The sequence below is a fragment of the Salvelinus sp. IW2-2015 genome, linkage group LG15 (genome assembly GCF_002910315.2).
Source record: "Salvelinus sp. IW2-2015 linkage group LG15, ASM291031v2, whole genome shotgun sequence".
Taxonomy (NCBI): domain Eukaryota; kingdom Metazoa; phylum Chordata; class Actinopteri; order Salmoniformes; family Salmonidae; genus Salvelinus; species Salvelinus sp. IW2-2015.
The window spans coordinates 4,779,211-4,790,631 of NC_036855.1; the positions used below are offsets into that span (position 1 = coordinate 4,779,211).

The 11,421-nt window shown below is 47.5% G+C and overlaps 1 protein-coding gene across 2 annotated transcripts in view; it reads right to left on the reverse strand.

Moving 5' to 3' along the window:
- Nucleotides 1-275: 275 nt before the first annotated feature.
- Nucleotides 276-11,421, reverse strand: part of LOC111974210 (transducin-like enhancer protein 1) — a 21,796-nt gene continuing 10,650 nt past the window's right edge. The window contains exons 9-20 of one of the 2 annotated variants that reach the window (XM_024001862.2): nt 9,240-9,356; nt 8,977-9,030; nt 8,585-8,737; nt 8,250-8,388; nt 7,590-7,771; nt 6,605-6,681; nt 6,230-6,479; nt 5,816-6,063; nt 2,693-2,840; nt 1,984-2,134; nt 1,155-1,230; nt 276-1,011 (exon numbers count right to left, since the gene is read on the reverse strand). In XM_024001862.2, the coding sequence (XP_023857630.1) occupies nt 1,193-1,230; nt 1,984-2,134; nt 2,693-2,840; nt 5,816-6,063; nt 6,230-6,479; nt 6,605-6,681; nt 7,590-7,771; nt 8,250-8,388; nt 8,585-8,737; nt 8,977-9,030; nt 9,240-9,356 (1,557 nt within the window). In that variant the 3' untranslated portion in view covers nt 276-1,011; nt 1,155-1,192. Of the gene's footprint in view, nt 1,012-1,154; nt 1,231-1,983; nt 2,135-2,692; nt 2,841-5,815; nt 6,064-6,229; nt 6,480-6,604; nt 6,682-7,589; nt 7,790-8,249; nt 8,389-8,584; nt 8,738-8,976; nt 9,031-9,239; nt 9,357-11,421 lie in introns of both variants that reach the window. The other variant, XM_024001861.2, reaches the window with a different exon arrangement.

Sequence of the window (11,421 nt, forward strand, 5' to 3'; positions counted from 1 at the left end):
CTAAATAATAACTACTTACCAAATCTCATTTAAAAAATGTTGATGACTTCTCCTTGCCATTATCATTCACCTGATAAGACAAATTATTATTATTTTTTTTTGCTAATGTATGATGGGGTCCCTGGGTCGCCGGTTTGCCTGAGAGGGGAAGGCAAGAAAAGGTTGAAGACCCCTGAACTAGACGATGCAGTCTGAATATAGGACCTGTTGGATGGAAGGTCATGGCCTTACCGATACAGTTCACTACTTTGGAAGCCAGAGAAAAGACGTTTGTTCGAAGAAAAAAATAACATTTATTGTCTAGTAATTTCTTTCGATTTATATTAGCTAGCATTAAGACCATTTAGTGTTTTTTCCTGGTTAGATTATTTTCCATGTAAAAGACATAGCAAACATTTCTGTTATTTCTAAAGCATTTACTGTAAGAAAAGAAATATATACACTTTTTTACAAACGCTCAACCGATAAAAATACAAAGAGAATAAAACTGAACTAATCACACGATAGCAGACATGTAGGATGGGACACGGTACTAGGGTGAAGAGTCAGTGTGGGGGCTCACGTCTGGCAGAAAAGCAGGCTAGGGTCAGAGGTTAGGGGTCACAAAGGGTAGAGGTCACCAGGCCATTCACATTCTTCGTCTGTCAAAATAAAAACGACAATGCTGTTAATTCGGCATATCTGAGGTTTCGGTCCGCATTTCCATCAGTCATTGTTCTGGGGGCTCTGCCCATGGTAATGAATATAGAATGTCCTGTAGGATATCCTGACCCAGAGTCAGCTGTACGACAGTAGAAAGGTCACGTATATAGAATGTTCTTTAGGATTCCCTGACCAAGGGTCAGATGTAGGACAGTAAAAAGCCACTTTGGTTTGTCAGTGGCCGATCCGCTCACTAGTGCAGTCTAGTAGATGACTTCATAGACAGTGGCCTTCTTATCTCCAGAACCTGTAACTATGTACTTATCATCCACTGAGATGTCACAGCTTAGCACCGAGAGACTCCTTCGACTACAGAAGCGGAGAGAGAGGTAGAGGGGGGGGGGGGTATAGAGCGAAAGATTAGTGAAAGCTTAACACCCAGCCTTGACACAAGATCAAAAAAAACATTGGTAGGTAGGCCGATCGGAGAGAACAGACAGGTGTGTGTGTACCTGGAATATACTGGCTCCGTACGGTGTCCTCCACGCGTTCAGCAGGTTATCCTTCCTGTGCTCACAAACCATTTACCTGGTGGTGGTAGAAAGAGAGAGAGAGAAGAGAAGAAAGAAGAGAAAAAGCTTTAGGAATCACATAAAGCTATGACAGCTAATACTGTAGGGGCCAATACCAGAGTAGAGGGTTATAATCACATCAAGTCAGGATTAGAGCTACTGTATATGAGGACGCATGGAAACAGATGTAGGCTATGGACGGTCAGATATCACCAAGGTCAGATATCAGGTCAGAATGTGGAGAAGAAAAGTTAAACAGAATAAAACAGGAAGTTTAATACATCAGTTCAAAATGGAAAACAAAACCACAGTTCGAAAGCGGAAATTTAACCCGGCAGGTGGCCTAGTGGTTAGAGCGTTGGACTAGTAACGGAAAGGTCGAATCCCTGAGCTGACAAGGTAAAAATCTGTCGTTCTGCGCCCTGACAAGGCAGTTAACCAACTGTTCTAGGCCGTCAGTGTAAATAAGAATTTGCTCTTAACTGACTTGCCTAGTTATATATATATATATATATATATATATATATATAATATATTATATATATATATATATATATATAAAAAAATATTAAAAAAAACAGGATACAGGAGACAAAACACAGCTAACAGATTGTCATACAGTCATACACAGACCTCGAGGACGTCAGTCATACACAGACCTCGAGGACGTCAGTCATACACAGACCTCGAGGACGTCAGTTATACAGACCTCGAGGACGTCAGTCATACAGACCTCGAGGACGTCAGTCATACAGAGATCTGGTCTTACCACATGAGGCAAACTGGAGGGAGAGCACACAGCTCTCGTGAAGGTGCAGCTGGTACTTGTCTGGCTTGGTGACATGGAGCACCTCTACATTACTGCTCTCCATCCCCACCGCCAGCCACTCTCCCGTCGGACAGTAGCCCAGAGAGAAGATCTGGAGAGAGGGAAGGGCAGAGTGTGTGTCACTGATGAAGTGGTAAAACAACAACAACTAGGTGGGTAAACACTGATTGCCGTTTGCGGTATTAAAAGTAAAGTATCGCTCCAGGCCTTGTTGTTTCAATAGCATCTCTGCTAGCACACAGCTGTGGCTAATGTCCTGTATATAATGTGTGAATTAACAGAGGACTGCCCCAGCTGCCACAACAAGAAGCCCAGTCTTTTCCCCTTTACAATTCACTCCTTAGGTATCAAGCTAATATCATCCTGCTCCGCGCCAAACCTGTTAATACACTATATTGTGCTGGGCATTGTAACCTGTGATAGGTGATCAGTCCTGCATTATTCTGGATTCTCCTGTTACACAAGGAGGTCCTTAAGAATACACCGTTGCAAGGTGACAATGAGCTGCAACCAAAGTGCATGAGATCCTTCATCACCAGTGATGTGAGATGCCTGTGTGTGTGCAGCGTGTGCGTCAACCTGCGGTTTCAAGCCGTGCTGCATGAGTTGTGTTTCTCAGGTGTGTGTGTGTGTGTGTGTCTGTGTGTACCTGTGAGGTGAAGTCGTGCTGCTGCAGCTGGCGTCCCTCCCTTAGGTCCCAGGATCGGACTGTGTTGTCCAGCCCCCCTGTCCACAGCTTGGTCCCATCATTGGAGATGTCAATACAGCTGGCTCCGTCTGTGTGGCCCTGGAACTGCCTGTGTTGGACAACACACGTTATCAAATATTATAAACTGGGTGGGTCGAGCGCTGAATGCTGATTGGCTGACAGTCATGGTATATCAGATCGTATACCACAGGTATGACAAAACATTTAGTTTTACTGCTCTAACGACGTTGGTAACCAGTTTATAATAGCAATAAGGCTCCTCGGGGGTTTGTGATATATGGACAATATACCACRGCTAACCTGCTGACCAGACCGGACACGTCGCGTGCGCGAGTGTTGCAAAATAAATGTAGAAATCCATGTTTTTCAATTATTGCACCCACACTGCTAGCACGTGCCAAGGAGCATCTGCATTGCCAAGGGCTAAAATAGAAGTCATTCCTATATCTGACGCAGATTGCGCTGCAAGTCCTGCCTCTCCCATCTTCTCATTGGTTTATAGAAGCAGGTACCCACATGCCATCTCCTCATTGGTTATACCACGTGGGTGATTGAAAGAGGAACTGTTTCTCCGGTCGTCGTGGTAATACAATGAAAGTTTAGATGCGATCAGCATATAAGTTCAAATATGAAAAAACCTGGAAGGAAGAGAGATGACTAGAAACGATTCGGTTGACCGTTTTATGTGTGGATTAATTGTYGGAGTAKAGGACCTTGTGCAGTTCAGGTAAAATAACAACTCAATGTTTACATCCCAGGACAAATTAGCTAGCAACAGCAAGCTAGCTAAATAGAACAAATTAGCTAGCATGTGCAAGCTAGCTAGCTAAATTGCCATACATTTAATGCTTTTCGACCTATCCCCAAATTAATGTAATTGGTTCAGAGTTTGTTTTGATATTTTACCCTGCGTGTCGTGATCACGTTTGGTGTGGGGGGACAAAATACATTTATGCACGATGGCGCACGCGCTCGGCCGGTTTGGGTTCCGTGTAAGGGCTGTGTCCGGGCGTTGCGTCGTGCTTAAGAACAGCCCTTAGCCATGATATATTGGCCATATACCACATCTTCCCGGGCCTTATTGCTTAACTGTACATGGTCCTGTGTGGCCCAGTTGGTAGAACATAGCGCTTGCAACACCAAGGTTTGTGGGTTCAATTCCCGCTGGGCCCACCCCCAGAGACTGAATCTCTTTAGATGAAAACGTCTGCATAAAGAATATATATTATATCAATTCAGAACATGCTCAAATACACACACATGATATACGACCAGCTCAAGCACACATGTAACTACACTGTACACTCAGAAGTAACACATGAACATATACAAGTAACTGCCAAAATAAAGGACACGCCAGGGCAATGTCTGGAATGGGACACGCCAGGGCAATGTCTGGAATGGGACACGCCAGGGCAATGTCTGGAATGCCAGGGCAATGTCTGGAATGGGACACGCCAGTGTAATGTCTGGAATGGGACACGCCAGTGTAATGTCTGGAATGGGACACGCCAGTGTAATGTCTGGAATGGGACACGCCAGTGAATGTCTGGAATTGGAAACAACTCCAGATCCATCATGATGGAGAGATAGACATGCGTGCTCATGTGTATAATGTATAGGGTAATAGGCGATCGACCCCAAGGAATGTATAAATGTGCTGGAAATGCCAAGCCAGGGTAATGTCTGGAATGCCATGGTAATGTCTGGAATGCCAAGGTAATGTCTGGAATGCCAAGGTAATGTCTGGAATGCCAAGGTAATGTCTGTAATGCCAAGGTAATGTCTGTAATGCCAAGGTATTGTCTGGAATGGGACACGCTAGGGTAATGTATAGAAAAGGAAACACTACGGTAATGTACACTACCGTTCAAAAGTATAGAATATCTACATAGGCGTACAGAGGCCCATTATCAGCAACCATCACTCCTGTGTTCCAATGGCACGTTGTGTTAGCTAATCCAAGTTTATCATACCGTGAAGAGGAGTCTCCGGGATGCTGGCCTTCTAGGCAGAGTTGCAAAGAAAAAGCCATATCTCAGACTGGCCAATATAAATAAAATACTAAGATGGGCAAAAGAACACAGACACTGGACAGAGGAACTCTGCCTAGAAGGCCAGCATCCCGGAGTCGCTTCTTCACGGTTGACGTTGAGACTGGTGTAAACAGTGACTAATTTACCTCAGATGTCAACGTAAGTTGGCAGGTAGCCTAGTGGTTAGAGCGTTGGATTAGTAACCGAAAGGTTGCAAGATTGAATCCCCAAGCTGACAAGGTAAAAATCTGTCGTTCTGCCCCTGAACAAGACAGTTAACCCACTGTTCTTAGGCCGTCATTGTAAATAAGAATTTGTTCTTAACTGACTTGCCTAGTTAAATAAAGGTAAAAAAAATWATAATAAAAAAAGACTGAATGACGAAACCTTCAAGAGAGGAATTCCAACATCTTGTTGCAGCCAAGGACCCATCACTAACAGAGCCGTTAAAAGGAAAGAGCAATGTTTTAGCTAAATTTGATCCAGTTGTCTTTGCCGAGCAATTACACATGTCCATATCCATGAGTTCAACTTACTGACTGTGGTTGTCATCTTCTGTGTGTGCAGGACAGGCTACTGTCTCATGAGCAGCAGCAGTTGCTACGGCTACTCACATGCAGAGCAGGGGACAGACAGACGAACAGCTAAGGGAGGAAGTTATTTCTGAATGTAAAAATTAGCATAGAATGGGACCGGAAAGTTCTGTGGTTATAGGACTATTACGGGATAAGGACAGTACAAGACTGAAATTTCACTCGTGTCAACCTCTACCGTGACACCCTATTAAGAGACTTTATGTTGGTGTTCCCTTTATTTTGGCAGTTACCTGTACAAACATTCATGTGTATTCACTCAAGGAAAGAAGTTGCCCTTAACCACATATCTAGGAACAGATCACCTTACCCCAATCTTACCTACCACAGTAGGGGGATAATACATTAGCTGACGCTGGACCTGTGGTTAGTAAAGGCTATTCAGTTCTACCTATTACCAACTGGCCATGTATTCTCCTCCCAGTGTTCCTTACCTAACCAGGGTCTGGTTGTGCAGGTCCCAGACGGCGATGTTCCCGTCGCTGCAGCAGGAAAAGCAAACCTTGGAGTCGGGGGAGATGGCCAGGGCGTAGCAGGCGGGGGCAGAGGAGGTCAGCTCCGCCTTGATGCGCGGGGTGGGCGTGGCCAGGTCCCAGATTGACAGCGTGCTGGCCTCGCCCCCCACGATGAGCGTCCGGCCGTCGGGAAGCAGCCGGCACGAGCGGATGTAGTTGTCTCGGTTCTGACACACACACACTTATATTTGGTCTCTAATACACAAACTATGAAATAAAGTGGTAGGTAGGTGTGTTTTTAAAGATCTCTCTTTAAATACGCACAACGCTACTCAATACATGCGTCAACTGCGTGATTTTGGATAAAAGCGTGTATATTTGTGTAGCACTCACCAGGCAGTCCAGTTGGGACACGGGACTCTTGTTGCCAGGGTGACTGATGTCCCAGACCTTGACGCAGCCCTTGCCGCCCGTGTAGACGTGGCGCGTGGGATTACTGATGGTGACGGCACACACCACCTCGCCGTGGCTCAGAGTGTTGATCTGGCGAGCATGGCGTGGGATGCCCGGGCCCACTAGGGCATCCGGAGGGAAGGGCACCGGCTGCATCTGTCCATCGGCGCTAACGTGGAAAGAGTAGGCCCTGAGAGGAGGACGAATTGGAGGAGGAAGAGGGAAGGTGGACTTGAGGCATGGAATACATTTGAGATACAGTGAGCACCAAACGTATTGGGACAGTGGTCACTGTCTCCGCACACACACACTCACGGTTTGCCTCCAGGGATGCCTGATAAGCTGGGGGGCATTCCAGGCACTCTCATGTGAGGATGAGGGTCAAAGCCCACCTGAGGGAGAACACAGAGAGGGATGAGTACACACTCAAAGATCCATGGGGGCACACGCGAGCGCACACACACACGAGAAATGAGGTCAGTTGACAGCGTATTGGGTCCTACATAAACACAGACACTTACACGGAACCCAAACCGGCTGCACGCGTGTGCCATCGTGCGCTATCTTGCATAAATGTATTTTGTCCCCCCACAACAAACGCGATCACGACACGCAGGTTAAAATWTCAAAACAAACTCTGAACCAATKACATTAATTTGGGGACAGGTCGAAAAGCATTAAACATGTATGGCAATTTAGCTAGTTGGCTTGCWSTTGCTAGCTAATTTGTCCTATTTAGCTAGCTTRCTGTTGCTAGCTAATTTGTCCTGGGATATAAACATTGAGTTGTTATTTTACCTGAACTGCACAAGGTCCTATACTCCGACAATTAATCCACACATAAAACGGCCAACCGAATCGTTTCTAGTCATCTCTCCTCCTTCCAGGCTTTTTCATCTTTGAACTTATATGGTGATCGCATCTAAACTTTCATAGAATTACCACGACAACCGGCAAAACGTCTTTCAATCACCCACGTGGTATAACCAATGAGGAGATAGCATGTGGGTTCCTGCTTCTATAAACCAATGAGGAAATGGGAGAGGCAGGACTTGCAGCGTGATCTGCGTCAGAAATAGAAAGGAKTTCTATTTTAGCCCTTGGCRTMGCAGACGCTTCTTGGCGCACGCTAGCAGTGTRGGTGCAATAATTGAATAACATGGATTTCCAAATTTATTTTGCGACGCTCGCACACGCGACGTGTCCGGTCTGGTCAGCATGTTAGCCGTTTAGACATGCAATGAGCACATATTATGGACTCGGATGGAATGAATAAGCGAACACACAAGCACACACCCACCATAGGGGAGCGTCCGTATGCGGCCACGGCGGCAGCAGCCGCAGCACTCATCTGAGGGGACATGTTGTGGAGGCCGGCGTAGGCTGCGCCCGCCAGCTCCCCGTTCATGGTGGCGTGGGGCAGCATTCCGAAAGGCCCAGGGTACGACCCAGGCACCGCCAGCGGGGTCCGCAGACCAGCAGCTGAGGGGTACACAAGAGCTGTTGTCAGATGAGTTTATGGAACTGTATTCAGTCATATTCATATGATGCCAAAACACATCACATTTTTGCACTGTACTGAAAGAGCTTTCTTGAAAACTTGACTGCTGAATTGCAGTTTTTGGGGATTGTATTAAAGGACTAATGAAATAAATACCAAAAGAGTTTGAGTGTAGAATCCCTAACAAAAACCAAYGTATACTAGTAGGTGGCCTATAATATACATGCACCATTTTATTCATTTAGCAGACGTTCTTCTCCAGAGCGACAACTAGGGTTAAGTGCTTTGCTCAAGTGCACAGACTTGGGGATTCGAAACCAGTGACCTTACAGTTACTGGCACAACCCTCTTAATGCTACCTGCCGCCTTCCAAGCCTTCCTAACAAGCCTTCCGGCTGTTAGGAAGGCTTGGAAATGGCACAAGGTCAATTCAAAAGGTGTGACTTTTTATCGTCTTACTAGGTGGGTGAGGTAGCTCCATGGAGGGGGGCTTGACTAGGCTTGGCCGGAGACTGGGAGTGGCGCTGGGTCCGGGGGTGGAGTCTCCTCTGGGAGTAGGTGTGCTCGACTTCAGCCCAGGCGTACCCGGCTTATCACGCTGCCATGGAAACAGAGGCATTCATTACCCAGATATCACACGACAGACAGAGAGACAGATAGCGAGAGAGAGACAGCGAGAGAGAGACAGAGCTGAGATATTCTGCTGAAGGTCAGTTGTGTGTTTGTGATCCAGAGTTTAAGTCTTGTTTAGACAGAACTGGGTTAGGTGTATTGAGGGCTTCAGCTACACCCACCATTCCCATCTCTTTGGACTTGAGGGAGGAGGAGCTTGCAGATGAGGCTGTGGAGGCAGGGCTACAGGAGGGGTCCTTCTTCAGGAGACGTGTCTTGTCCAGCCCGTTCTCCCTGGGGGATGGCAGGCGCGTACCATGTGGGGAGGCAGGGTCCTGGAGGGGGGTTCATTCACACACTGACTCACTCGGTGCACCACTTCCCCCCCCCCCATGTGTAATAATAGTCTGCGTCCTAAAGAGCACCGCATGTCCTATATAGTGCACTACTTTTGACCAGGGCCTATATGACATCCATCTATCCATCTATTTTTGAGCCATCTAGCGAGGCCTAACAGAACATTCAGACAGGCATGTACACGTCAGAAAGACACACACACACACACACACGTTACCTCATTGGAGACATCCACCACCAGGTTGTCATCACTCTTCTCCCCATCACTATCCTGTGGGGACAAACAGAGTGTCAGTCACCGCACACACACACATTATTTTATCGTGTTACTTTTTACTTTAGTTTATTTGGTAAATATTTTCTCAACTCTTCTTGAACTGCACTGTTGGTTAAGGGCTTGTATGTAAGCATTTCACATGTTGTATTCGGCACATGTGACAATTTGATTTGACACGTATCACCCTCACAGCTGCTGCTTACATAATGACTGGAGTCCTTGTCCTCCACTTTTCTCTTCTTGGTGTCGTTGGCAAATTCTGGTCCGTTGCGCCGCTTGTCTGAGTTACGCAAACTGTCAGCAACCAGCAGGGTATTACTCTGCCAAAGACAGGAGGAGGAGGAAGGGGTGAGACATGACATTCTACAGGCCCTAGGTTTGCCCTAGGTACAGATCAGCTTCCCTTCATCCCAATGCTAACCTAACATTAGTGGGGAAATCAGCATCGACATCACGGTTCTCCAACCCTGTTCCCGGAGAGCGACCGTCCTGTAGGTTGTTTTTGTCTCTCTCCAGGAACCGGGTTGGAGTGAAAATCAACAGGATGGTCTCTCTCCAGGAACCGGGTTGGAGTGAAAATCAACAGGAGGGTCCTCTCTCCAGGAACCGGGTTGGAGTGAAAACCAACAGGAGGGTCCTCTCTCAGGAACCCGGGTTGGAGTGAAAACCAACAGGAGTCTCTCTCTCCAGGACCGGGTTGGAGTGAAAACCAACAGGAGGGTCTCTCTCCAGGGACCGGGTTGGAGTGAAAACCAACAGGAGGGTCTCTCTCCCAGGAACCGGGTTGGAGTGAAAACCAACAGGAGGGTCTCTCTCCAGGAACCGGGTTGGAGTGAAAAACCAACAGGAGGGTCTCTCTCCAGGAACCGGGTTGGAGTGAAAACCAACAGGAACGTTTGGGAACCACAATGGTCTCTCTCCAGGAACCAGGTTGGAGTGAAAACCAACAGGATGGTCTCTCTCCAGGAACCAGGTTGGAGTGAAAACCAACAGGATGGTCTCTCTCCAGGAACCGGGTTGGAGTGAAAACCAACAGGATGGTGTCTCAGAGCCCTGCACTACAGCACCTTCACCCTCCAGGCCAGGGGCAGGTGTGGCTGTCTGTCAGTCTTCAGTCAAAACCCTCACGTCAAGGAGGTGGTGGTGGGCTGACACACGGCAGAGAAGACGCTGATTGGAGTAGTTCTGCCGCTTTATCAGTGCTCCCTCTCCTGGCCCTTTCCAGCTATTACTGCTGTAGCTAAAGGGCAGTGTGTGTGTGTGTGTGTGTGTGAGATTCACTTCCACAACCCCCCCCCTCCTCCCCTGGCTAACAGATTCCATTGTGTGTGGATTAGCCCATCATGTTGGAGTCCATTTAGGCCTGACGCTGTCAATGAAATGTGCATCCAGGAGCCGCAGAACACACACACAGACACACACAGAGAGCCCCAATAGACAGGCAGGGCAAGGGGCCTCCTCCCCTCTTCCTCCCCCTCTTCACCCCCAGCCAAAGGTTCCTTCAAAGTCTCCCTCCCAGGGGAACATTATTTAAAGGCTTTAGAAAGCAGATTGCTGACCCACAAAACACAAGCAATTTCCCCGCTGTCTCTCAGGTCATGACGCTCTAGCCCCCCCCCCCCCCCCGGCAGCCGTATTAAACACAATGAGGCCCTTTAAGCGCAGGATCAGCAAAGTGGGGGGGGCAATCTGCTCACTGAGGTGTTTAATACACACAACAATGCCGGGCAGTGGAGGGCGAGAGCTCCTGTCATTGTGTGTATGTGTGTGTGTATGTGTATGTGTATGTGTGTGTGTGTGTGTGTGTGTACGTCTGTGTACGTGCGTGTATGAGGGCTCTGCTAATTCCCTCATTTGGAGAGAGCGCCAAACAGTCCAGGGCAGATCCAGGCCAATCCAGTAACGGCAGGCAGCCCAGCACCCCAGCCCCCTCCCACCCTGCCATGATGTTAACCTCAGAAAACACACACACACACTTAAAGGCCATGGATGCATTTCTAAATGAAGGCCAGTTTGACATGAGAATGAGAGAAAGGGAGGTGAATCAAAGCAAGGCTGGTGGGTGGCACAGAGCTGTGTCTGTGTGAGAGAAAGATAATGAGTGGGCTTAAGGAATGATTAGCAGGGGTTAACATCAAAAGTGCTAAGGGGGAAACTAGATGGCTTGTACTTTGTGGTGCAAAGTAGCATCAGGTCCCCTAGCAACCAGGGACTAGTTGACTCTCTCCTATCATATCATCTAGGAGGGGTATGATGCTTTATTTCAGGACTAGTTGACTCTCTCCTATCATATCATCTAGGAGGGGTTATGATGCTTTATTTCAGGACTAGTTGACTCTCTTCCTATCATATCATCTAGGAAGGGCTATGATGCTTATTTCAGGA